At 37.2% G+C, this 24,276-nt stretch overlaps 1 protein-coding gene across 9 annotated transcripts in view; it reads left to right on the plus strand.

The window, feature by feature from the left end:
* RUFY2 (RUN and FYVE domain containing 2) overlaps positions 1 to 23,947 on the plus strand; it is a 44,464-nt gene extending 20,517 nt beyond the window's left edge. For 5 of the 9 annotated variants that reach the window (XM_087432130.1, XM_087432129.1, XM_087432124.1 and 2 more), the window contains 6 exons: positions 173 to 292; positions 7,524 to 7,653; positions 7,959 to 8,053; positions 13,198 to 13,246; positions 21,114 to 21,200; positions 21,287 to 23,947. In XM_087432130.1, the coding sequence (XP_087288256.1) occupies positions 173 to 292; positions 7,524 to 7,653; positions 7,959 to 8,053; positions 13,198 to 13,246; positions 21,114 to 21,200; positions 21,287 to 21,430 (625 nt within the window). In that variant the 3' untranslated portion in view covers positions 21,431 to 23,947. Of the gene's footprint in view, positions 1 to 172; positions 293 to 7,523; positions 7,654 to 7,958; positions 8,054 to 13,197; positions 13,247 to 15,065; positions 15,755 to 21,113; positions 21,201 to 21,286 lie in introns of those variants that run through there. The other 4 variants (XM_004427060.3, XM_004427058.3, XR_001390702.2 and 1 more) reach the window with 3 other exon arrangements.
* Positions 23,948 to 24,276: the final 329 nt, after the last annotated feature.

Consider the following 24,276-nt stretch of genomic DNA (forward strand, 5'->3'; position numbering starts at 1 on the left):
TTTCTAGACATTGTGTGGCTCTTTCACGTTTGAGTTTGTGAGTTTTCCCCCAAACTTTGTTTTCATTTAGAAATGTTTCTATTTCCCCATTTTTCTTTTATTTGTCTTCTTCACCCTTTTACACCCTAGTTCTAGCCTCAGTTTTACCCAAAGTTGATTTGAATTACACCAGATTGCAGCAAGCGGAGAAGGCGCAAATGGAAGCTGAAGATGAGGACAAGAAATATCTACAAGAATGTCAGAGTAAATCCGACAGTCTGCAGAAACAGATCTCCCAAAAGGAGAAACAGCTGTGAGTATTTCATTCTTGGAAACAAATACTTGTATTAACGTGAGTCCCATCCACCTCCCTTTTTTTGCACATAAATTTAGTATACCTGTATTTTCATTCATTTAATGATGCCAGCTAGATTGTGGAGTTCACCTTAAAAAATAAAAAATTTAGAACACATAATTATGATAAAACTTATCATAATAAGTTTTTACTCCCTTTATTGTTTACAGAGCACTTTCAGCTGTCTTGCTATCTTCTTGCTCAAGGAGAATTTTGTTCTTTCTCCTATTGTTTAACATTAATCTGATGGCCATTATGTTTCTAGATACTGAGTATCATAGACCTTTGTAACTCTAAGGAATTTATATTATCAGAGAACATGATGTTTTCTGAGAACATTTTTGTTAGTACTTCATGTGATAGATCTATATATCACCAACTAGGAAGGATGTCAGTGTATGTCATTGAGTTGAAAAAAGCAAGTTGCAGACAGTTTACAGGTATGATCCCCTTTTCTATAAAATTAAAACCGTGCATATGTGTATATTTACATATACATAGGATAGAGTTTAAAGAATATAGATTCTGGGGAGTGATTATCTCAGGGGAGTGTTGGCAGATTGACAGGGGTATTTTAGTTTTTACTTTAGAAACATCAGTATTTTTTTCCCCCAGTAAATATGTACCACTTTTGCTATTAAAGGAAAACAACAATAGAAAATAGAGAGTTGTGTGTTATGTTTAACAGATCATTAAACAAGACCACATGCTATGTATGATGTATAACTTGCTAAGCTGCCTTTAGATCCATTGGTTGAGGTGTTGTTAAGTTCTTCTCTATCCTTGCTGATTTTCTGTCTGGTAGTTCTATCAATTATCAAGAGAGGATTTGTTGAAATATTCCAACTATAATTGTGGATTTGTGTATTTCTACTTTCAGTTCTCTCTGTTTTTGCTTCTTGTATTCTGAAGTTCTCTTGTTTAGTGCCTACCCATTTAGGATTGCTATGTCTTCTTGGTGAATTGACCTTTTCATCATTATATAATGTGCCTCTTTGTCTCTGGTAATTTTCTTTGCTCTGAAGTCTACTTTATCTGATATTAATATAGCCCCTCCTATTTTCTTTTAATTAATATTTTCATGTAATAAACAAAAGATTAATGTTTGCATTTTTCTATATTTTTACTTTCAGCCTAATCTTTATCATTATATTTGAAGTGAGTTTCTTATAGTTCATGTTTTTTTATCCATTCTGCCAATCTCTCTCTTTTTTTTTTGGTGAGGAAGATTGTCCCTGAGCTAACATCCCTGCCAGTCTTCCTCTATTTTATGTGTGGGACACTGCCACAGCATGGCTTAATGAGCGCTGTGTAGGTCCGTGCCCAGGATCCGAACCTGCAAACCCTGGGCTGCCGAAGCGAAGCATGCAGACATAACCACTACACCACTGGGTTGGTCCCACTGATCTCTCTTTTAATGATGTATTTTAGCCTATTTACATTTAGTGTAATTATTGATATATTAGAGCTAAAGTCTGCTGTTTTATTTTTTTCTCTGTTTTTCGTTTCCTTTATTTCATTTTTCCTGCCTTCTCATGGGTTACTTGAACATTGTTTAGAATTCCTTTTTGATTTATCTAAAGTGTTTTTGAGTGTATCTCTTCATGTAGATTTTTTAGTGGTTGCTCTAGACATTGTATTATTTATTGGCAAATTTTCGTTGTCCTGGTATCAACATTTTATTACTTTGAGTGAAGTGTGAAAGCCTTACCTCTACTTAGGTCTTTTTATCCTCTCCCTTTTATTATATAATTTGCTTAAATATTTCCTCTGCATAACACAGTAGAGATTACCACATCAGACAATGTTATAGTTTGTACTTCAACCATTAAACAGAATTCAGAAAACTCTTTATTGTTCTTTCTTCATTCCTGATGTTCCAAGTTTCTTTCTTTGTGTTTGAAGAACTTCCTTTAGCCATTCTTTAGGGTAGGTCTGTTGGCAACAAATTCTCTTAGTTTTCTTTGATCTGAGAATGCCTCGATTTCACTTTCATTTCTGAAGATACTTTCAGAATATCCGTAGAATTCTGAGTGGACAGTTCTTTCAGCACTGGAAAAGTGCCACTTTCTTTTGGTCTTCCGAGTTTCTGATGAAATATAGACTGTCATTTGAATCATTATTCCTCTAATTACTCTCATGATTCTTTCTTTGAATTTATCCTGTTTGGGCTTTGGTCAGCTTCTTGAATCTTTAGGTTTCTCTTTGCCAAATTTGGAAAATTTTCAGCTGTAATTTCTTCAGATATTTTTTCAGCTCCACCTGCTTTCTCCTCTCCTTCTGGGACTCTGATGACATGAATGTTAGTTCTTTTTTTAATAGTTCCACAGGTCTCTGTCCTTTTTTTTTTTTTTTTTTTTTTTTTTTTTTGAGTCTGTTTTCTCTCTGTTGTTCAGACTGGGTAATTTCTGTTGTTGTATTTTGAAGTTCATTCATTTTTTTCTCATCATCTTCATTCTCTTATTGAGCCCATCCAGTGAGATTATTGTATTTTTCAGTTCTGCGATTTCCATTTGACTCGTTATATTTCCTTCCTTCTCTCCTTTCTGTCTCTCTTTCTTTCTTTCTTTTTTGCTAAAACTTTCTCTTATTTGTTTCAAACATGTTCTTAATTGGTCATGGGAGCATTTTTATCACAGCTGCTTTAAAATTCTTGTCAGATAATTCCAACATCTGGAATTCCATGTTGGAATTATCTGACATGTTAGCATCTGTTGATTGTTTTTTCTTGTCCAAGTTGAGATTTTTCCTGAGTTTTAGTATGACAAGTGTTTTTCAGTTGTATTCTGGACATTTTGGGAATTATGAGACTGCATCTTATTTAAGTCTTATATTTTAGCAGTCCTCCACTGAAACCACACCAGCAGGGGAATGTAGACACTGACCCTTTATACCAAGTTGGGGTAGAATCCCAGGACCATCTGGGATGGGATGGGATGGAGAAGGGTGCCTAACTACTGGGCAGGGATTGAAATCTATGCTTTCCACCAGTCTCCACTGACGTTGTGGAGAGGGGAAATGGTGCCTTGTTCCCATCAAGTGGGAATGGAAGTCCAGGCTTTCCCCTTGGTCTCTGCTGACACCATCCTAGAAGAGAGAGAGAGAGATACCTTATTACTACCAGGCAGAGGAGGAAATCTACGCTCCCCACTTGGCCTTTGCTGACACTGTAGGGAGGGGAGAAATGCCTTGTTACTGATGCATGGGGATAAAAGTGTAGGCTCCCCGTGTGGCCTTCTCTAACACCATAGGGGTAGATGAGGAGAGTCATCTCATTGCTGTTGGGTGGTGGTGAAAGCCAGGCTCTGCATTTGGCCTTCTCTGATACCACCACAGTGGAGATTGTGAGGAACACCTCATTATTGGTTAGTGAGGGTGGAAATCTAGGCTCCCCACTTGGCCTTTGCTGACAGTGGTTGGAGGCCCATTGGTTTTTTCCTCTGGTGTTTTGCTGATAGGGCATTTATTGTCACAAAGGTTTCTATCATAATTAGTTTAAATTAAAACAAATGATTTCAACTCACTAACCTGTAATTTATTTCATAATTATCAAGTGTCCCTGCCGCTAGGCTGCCTCTTCCTAGCTCTTTGGCAAGAGAGAATAGGCTTTTCTTGGGGCTTTTTTCGTCTATGCCCACTGCTGTTTGTGGGTTACGGGCTTCTTTAACACCCAGTCTGAGCTATATAGGAGGCAAAAAGAAGCTTCAGGGAACTCATCACCATGTTATTCCTTGAGTTCTGGGGTTCCCAGTTGGTCTGCCTTCTTCTCTCCCCTTTCAGAATCTTCTTATGTTTGTTTATATATAATGTCCAGGGTTTTTAACTGTGCTTAGTTGGAGGGATAGGTAGAAATGTCTTTTACTCCATCTTGTCCAGAACCAGAATTCTAAGTTCCTTTTAAATCTACCACAAAAAATAACATTTTGAGGGCCGGCTCCGTGGCTTAGCGGTTGAGTGCGCGCGCTCTGATGCTGGCGGCCCGGGTTCGGATCCCGGGAGCGCCCCGAGGCACCACTTCTCCGTCCAGCGCGGGGCCGAGTCCCACGTACAGCAACTAGAAGGATGTGAACCTGTGACATGCAACTGTCTACTGGGGCTTTGGGGGGAAAAAACTGAATAAATAAAATCTTTAAAAAAAAAAAAAATAACATTTTGAGAAATTGTTATATAGAATAAGGCTTTAGGCCAGGGAATATTACTTTTTTTTTTTTTTAATAGGAATTTTATTTATTTATTTTTTTCCCCCAAAGCCCCAGTAGATAGTTGTATGTCATAGTTGCACATCCTTCTAGTTGCTGTACGTGGGATGGGGCCTCAGCATGGCCAGAGAAGCGGTGCGTCGGTGCGCGCCCGGGATCCGAACCCGGGCCACCAGCAGCAGAGCGCGCGCACTTAACCACTAAGCCACGGGGCCAGCCCTGGGGAATATTACCTTGGTTGAAAACTTGCATCATTTGTACATTGTGAAACTAAAACCTCTCTCCCCAAAAGAAAAGCACTCAGCAAACAAACATTTTCTCTTTAATTTTAAGACTATGACAAAAGGACAGGCAGCGCTTTCAGGTCTCCCTTGTCAACAAAAAATCACACAGAGCATTTAAGTTGTCCAGTTTATTAATGGTGCCAAGGGCTTTGTTCTTTAAGTTCCTGTGCCCTGCCAAATGAAAAACTCGAAAAGCCAGACTGGAACACTTTGCCAGTCACTAGAGTACAATCTTGAAACCCTGGTATTCTGTTACTGAATCACTTTTCTAGAGTTTGACAAAAGTTAAGTAAGATAAATCTGATAATATTTCCTGCAATGGTGCAGCTATTTGATCTCTGCCCAAAGGGTGACCCAAATAATGCTACAGGGACCTGGCTGTTCCCTATTGGGCTAACCTACTCAGTAAGACTTGGGTACAGCTGCAGAGAAATGTCTGTCCCTGCTGAAACCGTGAAAGTAATTTTGTCTCTCAGTTGGTGCCGTTTGGTGGAACATGAACGTGTTAACAATTTGGAGACCAGGGGAATCCCTGATGGCTCAGAAAAACTAGAGCTGTTTCTAAAGAAATGCTCAGTTGGGACTTGTCGAAGAAAAACAAATTCCATTTTTCCCCTAAAATGGAAATAACTTTATTGGTTTCTGATTATGAAAATATTACATACTGTTGACCAAATGTAAGGAAATATGGAACAATGTGAAGAAAATAAGAATTAGAACTTTTTTTAACATTTTGATGAATATCCTTATTTTTTTTTTGGTATGCATAGATATTTTTTATATTTTTTAGAAAGAAGATCATGCTACATGCTCTTTAGTATCTTGTTTATTATATTTACTACATCATGGACATTGTAACATCAATTAATGTAGGTCTATACCATCATATCACAGTTAACCTAAAGGAATCCTTTAACCTGAAAAATTGTGCTTTATTGTTTGAGTTGGCGTATCTTTGATTAGTAGTGATAGCCTTTTGTATTTCTTTATTTTGTGAATTTGCCAGTTCATATCATCTATTTTTTCCTCTGGGGTGTTCAGCTTGTTAATATTTATTTGTAAGAGCTCTTTATGTATTTACTCTGGGTCTTTCACATATAGTGAAAATGTTTCTTAACTTTATTGTTTATTTTTAAACTTTGTTCATAGTGTTTTTTTTCATTTAGACATGAAAAATTTTTACATAGTTATATTTTTCCTTTATAGTTTCTGCCTTTGGTAGTCAACATGTGTTTCGACAATATATTTATAATAACTTAAAAACCAAAAATTTTTCTTTGCTTTTTCACTCAGTTTTTTCCGATTCTGGATGATGAGGCCCCTCGACAAGGCACTCTGTGCTTTGGTTAGTTCAGTGTTAGTAACATACTCTTGTCCCTCTATATTCCTTTTAAATTTGTAGTGAAATAGTATTTATCAACAATTTGTAAGTTCCATTTTGAGGTCAAGCCATGGGTATCTTCTCTTCAACCTGAATTATAAAATCTAAAATTTATTTACTTCACTGAAAAATAATGTGGCTGTAGCTGGAAATGCTAACTTTATGAGGAAACAATTAAAAGTAATCAAAAGATTAATACAAAAATATTAAAATAATACTGTGATATGCTCAATATTATGATATAATGTTGTAATTAAAATATAAAATATTAGAAACTCTAGTATTGCTTAATGTATGCCTCACCCGTTATACCTACTTATGAGCAATAATTATCGAAATGATTATTTTTGGTCATCCTAAAGTGTAGGAATTTGACTACTTTTGTTTTGCCAGCTAGCACTTAATGTTGGAGTGATGAAATAGTGCTTTCAAATGTGAACTGGGGCCGCCCCCATGGCTTAGTGGTTAAGTGCGCAAGCTCCGCTACTGGCGGCCCGGGTTTGGATCCCGGGCGCACACCGACACACCGCTTCTCTGGCCATGCTGAGGCCGCGTCCCACATACAGCAACTAGAAGGATGTGCAACTATGACATACAACTATCTACTGGGGCTTTGGGGGAAAAAAAAAAGGAGGAGGATTGGCAATAGATGTTAGCTCAGAGCCGGTCTTCCTCAGCAAAAAGAGGAGGATTAGCATGGATGTTAGCTCAGGGCTGATCTTCCTCACCAAAAAAAAAGTGAACTGGCAATTCCAGGCAGTGTGGATATTCCCCCACTGTCTCCTTGGTCTTGGATCTGTCCTGTAATTGGTCAGCTTCCAACAGTAATCTGCAAAATAGCACTTTGCACCAGGGCTGATTTTTCTGCTACTAATGTTTAATTGATTTAGTGGTTGCTGTAATTCTTAGAACAGTACATTTCAGTTTGTTGTAAAATTTTTCATATGGCACAGAAATATAAATAATTAAAACCCCACGTTTTTCTCTTTGGTTCCATTTCCAAGATGTAACCAGTTTTAATAGTATGGTGTGCCCTTCTAGGCATTTTCTATGCTTACACAGCATTTATGTATACAGAATTAGTAAATGACATACATTATTGTTTAGCAAGGAGTTTTTGTGGTCAGCAAATATACTGATACTTTGGGATCAGAAAGCCCTGTGCTGCTGAACTTTTTTACCAAAAAATATTTATGAAAGAAAATACCTGAAGGAAATGCATTACAAGGGTGAAAGTAATTAACTAAAAAGATGCTCTTAAAGAATACACACAACTGTCGTGTGAGAAATAGCACTGAGCTTCTGTGTGTTGTTTGTCATTCAAGGGTGCAACTGGAAACCGATTTGAAGATTGAGAAGGAATGGAGGCAGACTTTGCAGGAAGATCTTCAAAAGGAGAAAGATGCCTTATCTCATCTTAGAAATGAGACCCAACAAATCATTAGTCTTAAAAAAGTAAATGGTGGTAAAACTTTAAAAATTACATCTTGATGAAAGTTGTTATTTAAAAAGAGAATCAAACCATAATTTACGTTTATACCAAGGAAACAGAATATACTAATCATCTTTAAACTATGGTACGGAGATTAAATGAATGGAAAATAGTTGATAGTTGATAGAGCAGCTAGAAAGAGCTTTGGACATATAGTTTTGTTTTTTATAAAAAGCTAAAGGATATGTGTTCCTAATTAATGGTATGTGTATAACGTGGATTTTCATGTTCTTTCTTTTAAATTGGATTTTCTTTTATTGTTTTGAAGGAGTTCCTTAACCTCCAGGATGAAAACCAGCAGTTGAAAAAAATATATCATGAACAGGAGCAAGCTCTTCAAGAACTTGGCAACAAACTTAGCGAGTAATTTCTCTTTTTTCCTTCAACTAAGTAGTCTTTGTGTTTTATAAAGGTATGAATGTGCCAAACCAAATAGTTAGAAAAGTTTAAATGTAGAAAAGAAAGATATGACTATTAAAGAAAAACAAAACCAGACAAAAACTTAAAGATTAACAAATAAGACTGTAGGTTGGAGAGATTTTGTTAAAAGTTATGTTCACTTTAGTAGATCTTAGCTCTAAATGTTTTCCAGTAGATAAAAGCTACGACTCTTGTTTAATTTCTTCAACTCAGAGAATTCAGAAGTTCATTTAATATATTTTTCTCAGAATGACAAGTCAAATTTTCAAAATATCTGGAGAGATCTTTTTCAGACTATTTTGAGGAGGAGCCACCAGTACTGTGAGAAGTGGAGGGTGTTTAATGCCATCTGGAATTAGGGCTTAACTTCATACTGTGTGGTTGGTTCTATTGCACTGAAATGTTGTTGGGTTCCTATAAAGACAAGAAGCAGAAGTGGTTTTCTGTCTTACATTTTCCTCCTTGTTCCGTGTGGTTTGTGTTTTGGGTTAGCAGCTTCATCTCTGTGCTCTGATTGAACATATTGCCAAGTATCTGTGGTAAACTCTGGAAGGTTTAATTTAGTATTGAATGTACCACTGCCACATTTAAAAAAAAGAATAATGTCACTTTTTTTAAATGCAGAAATGTAAAAGAAAGCTACAATGACCATAATCCTATCACCTGAATAAATCCCTTTGATATTTTATATGGTTAGAAAATTCAAATAGCACAAAAAGGTATAAAATTAAAAAAAAAAAATTGCTTCATTCCTCCCAAGTATCAATCCCTAAAAGTTAGCTAACCTCAGAACAAACCTATATGTGAGCATCTCATCATAAATATAAATATGATTAGTTTTATATATGTGCATATATGTCTTTTGTAAAAGTTAAACACAGTAGAAATCATAGTAGAATAGAGATTTAATCGCTAAAGATGCGATTCCATTAAGAAGTCATGAGACCAGTTTCCACGGGCATAGGAAGGAGTAGTTCAATAGAACCACAAAAGGAAATATCAGCTCTCAAAAAGATAAAACTGTTTTTGTTTCTATAAATTCAAATAACAATTTGTAGGGCCGGCCCTGTGGCTTGGTGGTTAAGTGCGCGCGCTGCAATGCTGGTGGCCTGGGTTCGGATCCCGGGTGCGCATTGAGGCACCACTTCTCCGTCCATCCTGAGGCCGAGTCCCACATACAGCAACTAGAAGGATGTGCAGCTGTGACATACAACTATCTACTGGGGCTTTGGGGGGAAAAAATAAAATAAATAAAATCTTTAAAAAACAAAAAAAAAACAATTTGTATTGTGATTCTGATAAGCAAGATTTTGATTTTAATCTGGCATCCATTTGTTGAGCACTTTGAGCTAACCCCTATGCTAAGTGCTTATTACTTTATTTCCCATTTATTCATTTGACAAATACTTTTTGAGTCTCTACCATGTGCCAGGCACTAGTCTAAGTGCTAGGGACTCAACAGTGAACATCTCACAACAAAAAATAATGTATTTATTTATTAAGATCATAAAGGTTAAATATTAAAACAAGTTAGAATAGTAAAACAAGGAACATGTATTACTTTTCACCTGTTTCCCACTTAATACTAGAGACATTATAGTTGTATTAAAGGCATGATCATTTGAATGTCCAGGGACCTAAATTCGGACTTGTTTTTTCCTTGTTCCTTTAATCTGGTTCATTGTGTCTCAGATTTTAGTTTGCATGAAAATTACCGCTCAAGATTGCATGTACTCCACAGTCCTGTACTGAACTCTGTGGGCTATTTAAGGAATTTTCAAGGGTTATTTTGACTACTGAATTTTCTCCTTGTATGCTGGCTACATAGCTGATCCTTGGGTAGCTCTACTGTATGCATGTTCTTCTGAAGTTTGTGGGTTTTTTTTTTTAATCAAAAATACGTTAGAGGTTTTTCCATATCAGTATATAAAGATATTCCATAGGATGGCTGTGCTATAATTTAAACTATTTCTAATTTTTTTCTTTTATAACCAGTACTGCTGTGAACATTCTTGTATGTGCCTGTTGATATATCTTGGTATACTTTAATGGGTATATCTAAAGAGTTGCTAGAGGTGGTTGCTGGCCAAAAAGAATGTGCTTTAAAAATTTTTGATAGTGCCAAATTACCCTCCACCTCTGGTGTTAGACCCCCTCCAGTAGTAGGGAGAGAGTGCCTGTTTTTGCCAGTCTGATAGTTGAAATCTTGTTTTGATTTGTATTTTTTTAAACATGAGCAGGGCTGAGCATCTGTATTTATTTGTGTTCCGTTTGTATTTGTAGTTTATTTCCTGTAAACTGCCTGTTCATATCCTTTGCACGTTTTTTGGATGGATTGCTCATCGTTTTCCTTTTTTGTGTGTGTGAGGAAGATCAGCCCTGAGCTAACATCTGCCAATCCTCCTCTTTTTGCTGAGGAAGAATGGCCCTGGACTAACATCCGTGCCCATCTTCCTCTACTTTACATGGGACGCTGCCACAGCATGGGTTGACAAGTGGTACGTCGGGGCGTGCCTGGGATCCGAACCAGCGAACCCCGGGCCGCCGCAGCAGAGCGCGCGCATTTAACCGCTTGCGCCACCAGGCCAGCCCCTGCTCATTGTTTTCTTATGGGATCTTCGTAAATTAATTAATTATACACAGTGTACACCTTTTTTCCCCAGTTTGTCATTTTTCTTTTTACTTCGTTTATGATATATATGTTTTTCCTTGCTAGTGTTTGAATTTTTGTGGTGCAGATTTATTGGTTTTCCTTTACTGCTTCTGAGACCATAGTCTCTGAGACATGAGTAGTGCCAATTTTGAGTCAGGACATATTTTATCCTTTCTCAACTCTAGTTCTCTTCTGCAGTGACAAGAATTTAATCAGGGCTGCAGAAGGGACCAGTGGCCCCTGTGAGTTTTCATAGACTGTACCAGTTTATCTGCTGAACCACTTTTACTCCTTCTCTTCATCCTCCTACTCCTATGATGATGTTATCAGATTGAAATTAAGTAAAAACAAATTCCTCCCTAATACACAGGATGGTGAATATCTCTTTAAAAATTTGTTGATGATGAGAGACTGAGGTGGGACTAATACTTTTTAACCTTTGCTCCTAATTTACCAGAATTGGCTTTAAAAGGCTTTAATGTAGACCATTTAGGTATTATTTAAAATGGGGGGTGGGAGAGGGAAGGTCATGTAGAATAGTATGAAACATTTAATTTTGTTAAAAGGGATAGTTCATTTTGTTAAAAGAATAGTTTTTAAATTTACCATTTGAGATCTGCATTTTCAAGTTATGACTAAATTTAAAAATTAGTATTCATTAATATCACTCACAAGAATAAGTATTCCTCTGCCGTTTACCAGCTGTGTAACTTAGGGTCATTTATTTAACTTTTTTAAGCTCATTTCTCCATTTGTAAATTAGAGAATTATAAAATCCCCAAAGGATTCTTTTTCTAATTAACTGAGAATAAATATGTGAACCTAGCACAGTGCCTTTCCTCGTTGCAATTGGAGTATCAGTTTTCTTGTCTGTAAGATGAGCAAGTTGGATCTGAAAATTACTCTCCAGTGCTTATGTTGTGAACCTGCGGTTTTAAATGTAAATGATTAATTTTAGTTGGAAAAATACTTTTGATAATGACATATTTTTGCTCTTATTCGTTTCTTATTGAAGGATTCTTATAAAGAGAATTTTTGATAGATTTTGAAGGACTTTACATATTATTTATTCTTCTGAATAAATTGTAGTGGGTAGACTATCTAATTTGAGGATAAAAAAATGAAACTTGAATTATCCATATTTGAAGAAAACATGAAACATATGAAATATTAGGATGGAATATTCAAGGAAGAGAATCTAGACTGCTTAATATATCCATATTATAATGACTAACATTTTAAAATACGTGAAGGATGATAACCAGTTTTTCCCTTATCCTCCTTGAGGCTTAAATTCCAAGAATTTTTAGTTTAGAAAAAGAAATCATGGGGCCGGCCCTGTGGCATAGTGGTTAAGTGCGTGTACTCGCTGCTGGCGGCCCGGGTTTGGATCCCAGGTGCGCACTGATGCACCGCTTGTCAGGCCATGCTGTGGCAGTGTCCCATATAAAAAGTAGAGGAAGATGGGCACAGGTGTTAGCCCAGGGCCAGTCTTCCTCAGCAAAAAGAGGAGAGTTGGCATGGACGTTAGCTCAGAGCTGATCTTCCTCACAAAAAAAAAAAAAAAAAGAAATCACCAGCACTTTTTTTTTTTTAAAGGTAATCTTCTTTTTTATTTATTTATTTTTTCCCCCAAAGCCCCAGTAGATAGCTGTACGTCATAGTTGCACATCCTTCTAGTTGCTGTATGTGGGACGCGGCCTCAGCATGGCCAGAGAAGCGGTGCGTTGGTGCGCACCCGGGATCCGAACCCGGGCCGCCAGCAGCGGAGCGTGCACACTTAACCGCTAAGCCATGGGGCCGGCCCCCACCAGCACTCTTCTAAAGGTAGTATCTGTAAATGTGATTCTTTCCATATAAAGAAAGTTATACATTTTTTCCCTCGAAAGCAGGGGTTTCAGGATTATCAGAGGCTTGTATTATATATGGATGTTTTCCTGTATCGTCATTGTATCATAGTTATTATGTTCTCATGTTTTATTTTGATCCTTCTCTATGCTATTTTCATGCCATAGTCATATATTTTCATACACTTTATTTACAAGTGACTAAACCTCATCAAGCCTCACTTTCTTCATCTTTAAAGTAGATTTTTTTGAAGATTAAGTGAGATTATGCATGGAAAGATTATAGCATAGTGTCTGGCACACCATAATTATGCCTGTAATAAATGATAGCTATTGTTAATATTGTCATAACCACATGAAAATACCAATATTCTTTCCTTAAAAAAGCAATTTTTATATTTAAAAAGTACATTTTTGTTTTAGGACATTTAGAAAATATAGGAAAATACATAATCCCACTAACCAAAGATCATTAGAATCATGTAGTATATACAATTTTATATCTATAAAAACGGATACCTAACATTACTAAATGTTCTATATTTAAATATGTGTACTGAATTTTGGACGTATTGTAATCTTTTTAGATCAAAACTTAAAATAGAAGATATAAAAGAAGCCAACAAAGCATTGCAGGTGAGTAGAAAGTGTTTTTTTTTTTTTTTTATAATTTTATTTGTTTATTTTTTCCCCCAAAGCCCCAGTAGATAGTTGTACGTCATAGTTGCACATCCCTCTAGTTGCTGCATGTGGGACGTGGCCTCAGCATGGCCGGAGAAGCGGTGCGTCGGTGCGCGCCCGCGATCCGAACCCGGGCCGCCAGCAGCGGAGCGCGCGCACTTAACCGCTAAGCCACGGGGCGGCCCTAGAAAGTGTTTTCTTCAAGTAGGAAGGTATAGATAGATGTGAAAGTCTCCAATAGAAAGTAAAGCCCTATATAAATCTAAGGTATTATTATTGAATCCCAGGATGTATTGAGGCAGAAGTACTGAATGGGGATCTTGGATGATGGGGATTCAGCTCTTCCTTATACCTTTAGAATCACATTATTAATAATATTCATGTTGGAAATGACCTTGGAAATAATTTTGTCCACTTTCCTAGAAGATGTGGCATGATAGAGTGAAATTGCCTTTGAATTTGAGAATCCTTGAGTTCCTATGGCAGTCTATTATTTATTAGTTTTTGTCCTTCAGCAAGTCACATATCCTGATGGAGTCTCAGTTTCCTCTTCTGAAATGGGCTTATGATTTTGCATAGGGTTACTTTGAATATTGAGTAGGTTAACATGTGAAAGTGATTGGTACAATTTATCAGTATATGGTTCTGAATGTGTCTGGATGCAAGAATCCCTTCTACAGTGTAAGAGAAAACACAGTCTCTTTGTGAGTACTTCAGTGCCAGATGGCTTCCTACTGCACAAGCTACCCATTTCGTTTCTTATCAGAGTGGTACATGAAAACAATTTAAAAAGTCAGGGCCGGCTCCGTGGCTTAGCGGTTAAGTGCGCGCACTCTGATGCTGGCGGCCTGGGTTCGGATCTCGGGAGCGCCCCGAGGCACCACTTCTCCGTCCAACGTGAGGCCGAGTCCCACGTACAGCAACTAAAAGGATGTGAACCTATGACATACAACTGTCTGCTGGGGCTTTGGGGGGAAAAAAACTGAATAAATAAAATCTTTAAAAAAAAAAAAAAAAAACGTCAAATAGGTGCTAGAAAGACTTAAAAAAAATAATGGTAGCAGTCTCCTGTTCTTCACCCCATTGTCCCTTATCCACTCCAGCTTCTGCCACCTGAAGGGAGCTACTTTCAATTCTTTTAGTTGTTTCTTTGGGCACTTATTCTTCTATTTCTAAATAATATGCAGTACGTCTATACTCTTTGCTCTTTATTCAAGACCTGTCTCTTTTAGACCTATCTATTGCCTGGTCAACATGGTGGACGAGGAGTTGTGTTCAGTCTCACCCTGGTCGGTCTTCTTGTCACTGTCCTCCCAGCATAATTAAGTAAAAGTTTTTGTGGAATTCATTTACTGTATATTCTTTATTACGACTATTTAAATATTGTTCTTTGCTGAGCCAGGTAGTTTACAGTGATTATATTTTCTTTCTTGAACTACTTTTTATTGCCTCTGGAGTTAATAGTTCCCCCCCCCTTTTTTTTTAAGTTTAGTTGTATTTGACCATCTCAGTTTTCTTATACCTTCAAACACCTGTATAAAATGCTTCTTGATAAAAGTTTTTCACATGGTAAAATGAATCAGGTAATTGATTAGTTCTTTCATGTTTCCTTGGAGTCATCCCTCCTGGAGTTCTCTGCTCTCCTGCTCCTGTCTGGTCTCGTCACCTCTGTCCTGACATTACCCTTTGCTGCATTCTTAGAATTCCCTTTATCTTTCTCATGTGGTAGAGTCTGGAGCCCATAACTTCTTTCTTGGTTTACTTCCTTGTTTAGGGCAATGCATCCTTTAGTAGCTTCCTGGAAAATGGTGAATGAAGATGAAGATTTTAAGAATTTGCACATCAGCATATACCTTTATTCTGCTCTCACACTTTTTTAGAAGATGTGTAGGAATGTCTGCCCAACTGTCATTATTCAAACTCTGTAAAATATTTTTCATTGTTAAATATGTCATGTATACAAGAGCACACACACAGTCCATCTTAAAAACACTGGCATACTCTCTGCTTTAGCGTATAATAGAACATGTATGCTCCCTGATTGCATTCTCCTCCCTATAGTAACAATCCGCTATTTTGTATTAATAATTATGTTGTTTTTCTTTATAGTTTTATCATTTATGACTATATTTAACACAGTATTATCTAGATTTCCCTGTTTTTAAATGTATGCAAATGGATTCATATGTGACTTGATTTTCTGTTTTTTGTCCTTGCTATTGACCAGTTGATGGGTCTGGGACAGCTTGTCCTACAGAGTTTCTGACATTCTGGATTTTATCTGATTGCTTGTTCATAGTATTCTTAAACTTGTTTCTCTATCCCTTTATTGCCTGTAAACTGGAAGTTAAATCTAAAGGCTTGGTTAGATTCAGGTGCAACTTTCTGTGAGACTTTTTATTTCTACTATCATATTTTTAATATTCAGCAGGCTCTTATTTGCTCATTTTTACTTTTTAAAATAGCATCCTGTTATTTTATCTCTGAAGATATTCATTATAGTTTCTATAAGTTTTCTTTTGCTACTACCATTCTGTGTTTCTTCTGAATTCCATTCTCGGGGTGTTTCTTAGGTTGAGGTACCTCATACCCAAGTCATTCCTCAAATGTTGGATAATCCTCCAATTTCAATAAAAGGTACAAAAAATCTTTATGGAAGCCCTGTGTGTGTTGGTTGGGTGAATGGGGATGGGTTGTTATATAGAGTGGTAAGCCTTACCATATTGAAATCTATTAGCTAGCAGACTTTTGGGTACCCTCTTCAAATAATGTTAGTATCTACAGGACTTTTCCCTGGGGCAGTTGAGTTTCTCCAGAGAAGGATCCTCTAACATCATGTCTGAGAGGTATAAGTTGAGTGGCTGACATTCTGGAACTGGGCACAAGAAAATAGCCATTTGCAGAGCAATAGCTTGCTCCCTTCTAGTCTTGGCTCTGCTTGTAAACAGCTGTTTCCTTGAGGAAGCAACTTCAACTCTCTGGACCTCAAGTTTTCTTATCTGTAAGATGAGAGCTGTAGGTGCTGATCTCTGAGGTGTCTTCCAACTGACAGAGTACGCTTACCCTACAGTATAGCTTTTGTCTTTGGAAGAGGTGCGGGATAAGTTCAGTCAAATTAAAATAAGTCTGGAACGCCAGCCCTGATGTCAGAAAGGTTATTCTGAACCTAATGATGCTGCTTGGAAATCTGCTTCACAGCAGGCTCTCCATCCTTTACGGGTAAAGCTGGGCAGGAAACAAAGCTGCTTCCACTAGGTGGCTTTGGGACATTTGGCAGATCACTTTCCTTATTATGGTGTTTATCAGTTTGGACTGGATTACCTTTAAGTTCCCATCTTGCTTTAAAAAAAATTTCACAGTTCCAGTCATCTTATTCTTTGCTGGTGTTAGTCTGGTATGAGCTATCTACTTTTTTTGTGTGTACGTGAGGAAGATTAGCCCTGAGCTAACATCTGTTGCCAATCCTCTTTTTGCTGAGGAAGACTGGCCCTGGGCTAACATCCGTGCCCATCTTCCTCTACTTTATATGTGGGACATCTTCCCCAGCATGGCTTGATAAGTGGTGCATAGGTCCACTCCTGGGATCTGAACCTGGGAACCCCGGGCCGCCAAAGCAGAGCGTGTGAACTTAACCACTGTGCCACTTGGCCAGCCCCGTACTTTTATTTTTTTAAAGCCTTCACTTGTCACAATCCTGTGTTCTAAGGAGCATTAGACTGCCTCAGGTGCAGTAACTCAACACCGTTTGTCTTACCTCTGCTATGTGAGATACTAAGTGCTAGTTATTATGACTGTCTGTAAAACAAAAATACCTGAAATTAACCTTATGATCTTGACCTGTGAATGCTTAGTCTTTTCTTTCATCTTTCTTTTCTCAAAGAATTCTGCTGTCAGATAGACAAGGCTTTTAAGAAAACTCAGGTTTTGGGGAACGTATCTGTGGGTTTTTTTTGCTTGGAGAATTTTTCTTTCATTAGGTGATAAAGGTCCCTATGCCTCAGAGGTGGTTTATAGATGGCACTTGCTCCATTTCCCAAGTTGGATTCAGTTATACTTGGGTCTTTGGAAGCAGCAGCAATGTGGCTTACTCCTGGCTGTTTAAAAAGGAACATGTGAGAGCCAGCCCTGATGGCCTCGCGGTTCAAGTTCAGTGCACTGCACTTGGGCAGCCCAGGTTCAGTTCCCAGGGTTGGTACCACACCACTTGTCTGTCAGTAGCCATGCTGTGGCAGCAGTTCACATAGAAGATCCGGAAGAACTTACAACTATGCACAACTATGTATTGGGGCTTTGGTGGGGCGGGAGAAGGAAGGAAAAAGGAGGAAGATTGGTGACAGATGTTAGCTTAGGGTGAATCTTTCCCTGCGAAAAATAAAAATAAAAAATTAAAAAGGAACATGTGATGAGATTAATCAGGAGCATTGGGGACTCTACCTTCACCTGGGTCTTTGTATTATAAAACTGGCACCATCTAATAAAGCTGCTTTCATAGATAAAAAATGTTCCTTCTAGCAAAGATCTTGGTTGGTTAAGAATGGGTCAAGTTTGGGGCTGGCCCAGGGTTCGCTGGTTCAGATCCTGGCCGCAGACCTACTTGCCACTCATCAAGCCATGCTGAGGTGGCGTCCTACATAGAAGAACTAGAAGGACCTACAACTAGGATATACAACTGTGTACTGGGGGCTTTGGGGAGAAAAAAAAAAGGAAGATTGGCAACAGATGTTATCTCAGGGCCAATCTTCCTCAAAATAAAAAAAAGAACAGTCAAGTTATAAATTTTAGGTATCAAGTTAACTCCTGCTTGTTTAAGACTACTTGCATATTCTACTAAAGTTTACACAGGAGCTGTTAAATTTGTGAGTTATAGAACTTGAGGGAAATTAATAGCCATGTAAAACTGAAATTTTACTTAAAATAATGAACTCAAACATCTGATTTCCAAAATCTCTTCAAATTTTAGGGACTTGCTGCATGTAAGGTATACATAATGCCAAACTCGTATGCATTTAACATTGTGAAAATTTATCCCTAAAGGTTGGATTAGATAATCTTTAAGATTCTTTCCTTAAAGAGAATTTCCATCAAAAATAGATTTTTTAAATTGATGTCATAATAGTTTATCACATTGTGAAATTTCGGTTGTATGTTATTACTTGTCAGTCACCATATATATGTGCCCCTTTACCCATGCCTACCACCCAACCCCCTTCCCCTCTGGTAACCACTAATAAGTTCTCTTTGTCCATGTATATGTTTATCTTCCACGTATAAGTGAAATCATATGATGTTTGTCTTTCTCTGTCTGGCTTATCTCACTTAACATAATACCTTCAAGTTCCATCCATGTTGTTGCAGATGGGATGATTTTGTCTTTTTTTAATGGCTGACTAGTATTCCATTGTATGTACTTATATATATATATATATATATACCACATCTTCTTTATCCATTCATCAGTCGATAGGCACTTGGGTTGCTTCCACATCTCGGCTATTGTGAATAATGCTGCAGTGAACGTAGGGGTGCGTAAGTCTCTTTGAATTGTTGGTTTCAAGTTCTTGGGACAAATACCCAGTAGTGAAATAGCTGGGTCGTATGGTATTTCGATTTTTAATTTTTTGAGAAATCTCCATACTGTTTTCCATAGTGGCTCTACCAGTTTGCATTCCCACCAGCAGTGTATGAGGGTTCCCTTTTCTCCACATCCTCTCCAACATTTGTTGTTTTTTGTCTTGGTAATTATAGCTAACAGGTGTAAGGTGACATCTCATTGTAGTTTTGATTTGCATTTCCCTGATGATTAGTGATGTTGAACATCTTTTCATGTGCCTGTTGGCCATCCGTACATCTTCTTTGGAAAAATGTATGTTCATATCCTCTGCCCATTTTTTGATCACGTTGTTTGTTTTTTTGTTGTTGAGTTGTGTGAGTTCATTATATATTTTGGAAATTAACCCCTTGTTGGATATATCATTCGCAGATATTTTCTCCCAGTTGGTGGGTTGTCTTTTTGTTTTGTTCCTGGTTTCCTTTGCCTTGCAGAAGCTCTTTAGTCTGATGAAGTGCCACTTGTTTACTTTTTCGTTTCCCTTGCCTGAGTAGACATTGTATTCGAAAAGATCCTTCTAAGACCGATGTCCAAGAGTGTACTGCCTATTTTTCTTCTGGGACTTTTATGATTTCACATCTTACCTTCAATCTTTAATCCATTTTTAGTTAATTTTTGTGTATGGTGAAAGATAATGGTCTACGTTCATTCTTTTGCATGTGGCTGTCTAGTTTTCCCAACACCATTTATTGAAGAGACTTTCCTTTCTCCATTGTATGTTCTTAGCTCCTTTGTTGAAGATTAGCTGTCCGTAGATATGTGGTTTTATTTCTGGGCTTTCAATTCTGTTCCATTGATCTGTGTGTCTGTTTTTGTACCAGTACCATGCTGTTTTGATTACTATAGCTTTGTAGTATATGTTGAAGTCAGGGATTGTGATGCCTCCAGCTTTGTTCTCTTTTCTCAGGATTGCTTTAGCTATTCAGGGTCTTTTGTTGCCCCATATGAATTTTAGGATTCTTTGTTCTATTTCTGTGAAGAATGTCATTGGGATTCTGAATGGGATTGCATTAAATCTGTAGATTGCTTTAGGGAGTATGGTCATTTTAACTATGTTTATTCTTCCAATCCATGTGCATGGAATATCTTTCCATGTCTTGATGTCATCGTCCATTTCTTTCAATAATGTCTTATAGTTTTCATTGTATAGGTCTTTTCCCTCCCTGGTTAAGTTTATTCCTGGATATTTTATTCTTTTTGTTGCAATTGTAAATGGGATTGTATTCTTGAGTTCTCTTTCTGTTAGTTCTTTATTAGAGTATAGAAATGCAACTGATTTTTGTAAGTTGATTTTGTACCCTGCAACTTTGCTGTAGTTGTTGATTATTTCTAATAGTTTTCTGATGGATTCTTTAGGGTTTTCTATACATAAAATCATATTGTTTGCAAACAGCGAGAGCTTCACTTCCTCCTTGCCAATTTGGATACTTTTTATTTCTTTTTCTTGCCTAATTGCTCTGGCCAAAACCTCCAGTACTATGTTGAATAAGATTGGCATGAGTGGGCATCCTTGTCTTGTTCCTGTTCTCAAAGGGATGGCTTTCAGTTTTTCCCTGTTGAGTATGACATTGACTGTGGGTTTGTCATATAAGGCCTTTATTATGTTGAGGTACTTTCCTTCTATACCCATTTTATTGAGAGTTTTTATCATAAATGGATGTCGGATGTTGTCAAATGCTTTCTCAGCATCTATTGAGATGATCGTGTGGTTTTTACTTCTCATTTTGTTCATGTGGATTGATTTGTGGATGATGAACCATCCCAGTGTCCCTGATATAAATCCCACTTGATCATGGTGTATGATCCTTTTGATGTATTCAGTTTGCCAATATTTTGTTGAGGATTTTTGCATCAGTAATAAATTTTTTTATTTTTAGAAACATTTTATCATAGAAAGTTCAAACATACACAATTGTACAGAGAAGAGTGAAGTGAACCACTACTCAGTTTCAGTATTTATCAATATATGGCCAATCTTGTTTTATTTATATTCAACCCATATCTCTTCTCCATCACCCCAATTATTTTGAAGCAAATTCCACACTACTTCCTTTACAAGTATTTTAGTACATCTCTCTCAAAGAAAAGAACTTATTTTCAATTCTTCAACTATGTGTATATTCCTATAAAATGTTCTTGGTCAAAAATGTTTTCACATGTAATTATTAGCATCAGCAATTTGAGTATTAATATTCACACTTTTCCTCCTACTAGGGACTGGTTTGGTTGAAAGACAAAGATGCAACACATTGTAAACTTTGTGAAAAGGAATTCTCACTGTCTAAGAGAAAGGTAAATAAGGTAGGAAGTGAGTCCAAAAGTTTTGGTGCATCTGTGGCTTCTAATTTTATTCATAAAGTTTTTTCTCTGATTTTTCTGTTTAATAGCACCACTGTAGAAACTGTGGGGAAATTTTCTGTAATGCTTGCTCTGACAATGAACTGCCTTTGCCTTCTTCACCGAAGCCAGTACGGGTTTGTGATTCCTGTCATGCATTGCTGATTCAGAGATGCTCATCTAACTTGCCATAAGACTCCAGAATTAAATTGTTATGTATGACAGTACATACCTACAATGAATGTTATGTATGAACGTGTGTATGCAATGTATTCAGACAGCCCTTCTTAAGCAGCTTTCAGACAGTATTGGTACCAGTTTTATATTCCACATATTCAACCCATGGGAATTAGAAGTTGCATAATTTGATATTTCCTTCCCCATTGTTACTCAAAAAGAATTTTCAACGGGGCATGCTTTAAAATAACTTTAGCCTAGTTAGTAATTGATGTAATAATCATCTTAATGCCACTGAAAGGCCAGAGAGCATAGCTAACACACATTTGCCTTATTTTGTAAAGGCCTTTTGAAAAATAGGGCTTCAGATTGTTTTATTCTCCAGGTTGTCATGTTGATATTTGATGGTGCCTGTAATTTTCTTAACGCACTTTAAAGCTTCTTAGTTTTCAGAGAAAGGTTGGAAATGCATAGAACTATTTACAAGTTTTAATATTCCAATTCAACAGATTTTTCATTAGCTTGGTAAGATGTCAACCTATTTATTTTCCCTTTCTCACCCCCTTCTTTTGCCCATTTTGTATTAGAAAAGACCAATATTTTATCCTATAAAATTTCCTTTTGGTCTTCCTCCTCTCTCTAAAATCATTGTTGTACTTGCTGATGTAGTCTTGCATCACTTAACGACATGAATACGTTCTGAGAAATGTCATTAGGCAATTTCATTGTCATGCAAACATCAGTTATACTTAGGCCAACCTAGATGGTATAGCCTGCTACACACATAGGCTGTATGGTACTAATCTTATGGGACCGCCATAAGATACACAGTCTGTCATTGACAGGAAGGGAGTCCAAAAGTTTTGGTGCATCTGTGGCTTCTAATTTTATTCATGTGCTGTTATGCGGTACATGACAATACCTTTCAGATACAGTGGGTTAAAGAGGTATTCTTTTGCCTCAACTTTTTCCTTCTTATTTTGAAAGGAAGTTAAACCATCATCCTTTTTACCCTAAGTTACTTGCGGATCTTTCCAAATACCATCTGACTTGATAAATTGCTAACTTTCTTTAGGGAGAGCTCATACCCCTTTTGAAAATTGAAAACAATTTGGAAACCTAAGTCCTTCCCCAGAAAATATGTGTATAACAACAGGGGATTACAAGGGCCTGCTCTGTGGCATAGCAGTTAAGTGCGTGTCCTCCGCTGCTGGTGGCCCTAGTTTGGATCCCAGGCATGCACCAATGCACCGCTTGTCGGGCCGTGCTGTGGCAGCGTCCCATATAAAGTAGAGGAAGATGGGCATGGATCTTAGCCCAGGGCCCGTCTTCCTCAGCAAAAACAGGATTGGCATGGATGTTAGCTCAGGGCTGATCTTCCTCACCAAAAAAAAACCAAACAAAAAAACCCCCAGGGGATTACAGGCTGATTGATGCTCCTCTAAGCATTAAAAGAGAAATCTAAAATTGCAGTTAAGGGCTGGCCCCATGGCATAGCAGTTAAGTGTGCGCGCTCTGCTGCTGGCGGCCCAGGTTCGGATCCCAGGTTCGCACTGATGCACTGCTTGTCAGGCCATGCTGTGGTGGCGTCCCACATAAAGTGGAGGAAGATTGGCACAGATGTTAGCTCAGGGCTGATATTCCTCACAAAAAAAAAAAAAAGGCAGTTAAACTTTGCCTATATGACAGACTTCAGTAATTTAGGAAATTTTGTATTACATTTCCATTCCAGTAACTTTTAGGAAGTGTTACATTGTAGTGGTCTACCACTGCAGTATATATACAGAGTAAAAAATTCACCAAATACTGAGCACCTCTAAGCCAGGGTCTTGAAGAGGTGAAGATGTGGTCTCAACCCTGCCATGAAAAACACTGAACTATTTCAAGCATGACTCACTAGTTAACACTAATCCTGTTATATTGCTTATAGCATACCAAGAATTTAATCTGTAAAAACTAAGTTACTTTTGTATAATTCATCATTTGAATAGCATCACTACTTGGGATCCTACATTGTTTTTGTATTTGTCAAATTTCAGCCATGCACTTTAAGTTTGTGAACCTTTGAAACACATCATACAGGAATCTCACATTTCTCCTAAGAGCATTATATTTAGTGAATTAATCATGGCCATGCCCTCCCCCTCCTAAAATGAGGTTTCTTCTGCAGGATCCTTTCCTTCATTAGGGTTTAAAATGATTTAATTTTCAATTGCCATAGTACGAAACTAGTATTTATTTTCTCCATAATCCAGTCAGCTTTTGACATCTTCAATTAAAACTGACACACAGATTTTTAGGTGGTCTTTATTGAATGCTCTGATAGAAATGTTTTCAAGAGATATGAATTATATTCTTGAACTGTTTTGTATTGTTGGTATGGATTAACTTTTTTATGACTGCTGAAAAAACAAAAATTTCAAATACCAGAAGTTTTTTATTACTGTGCTTAGTTAGAACAAATTTTAAAATGTGATCTTGCTTAAATTCCAAGGCTGGTTTCATTCAACAAATAAACCATGATTTTTAATCGTTTTAAATTCTTTTCTGTTCAAAACTCATGTATTGCCATTGATTTGAGCTTTTTGGAGGGAAGATTTTATCACAGCAATACAGCTTGTTCCATTTAGTTTTGGCTCTTATTTAAAAACCATTTATACTAATTTTGGATTTTGTTACAAAACTTTGAATTTGTACTTTGATTGTGAACCTATACTCTTACTTTTTAAGTAACATTTTCCCCCTCACAGCAAACATTTATCTTAACTTCACATACCATTCCCTCATCTAGCCAACATTACCACAATAATGCTTATCATGGTGCCAAGGAATTGTGATTGTAATTCTTCTACCCTGCAGTGTT

This window comes from Ceratotherium simum, chromosome 6 (genome assembly GCF_057802395.1).
Source record: "Ceratotherium simum simum isolate JZ-2026a chromosome 6, ASM5780239v1, whole genome shotgun sequence".
NCBI classification, from domain to species: domain Eukaryota; kingdom Metazoa; phylum Chordata; class Mammalia; order Perissodactyla; family Rhinocerotidae; genus Ceratotherium; species Ceratotherium simum.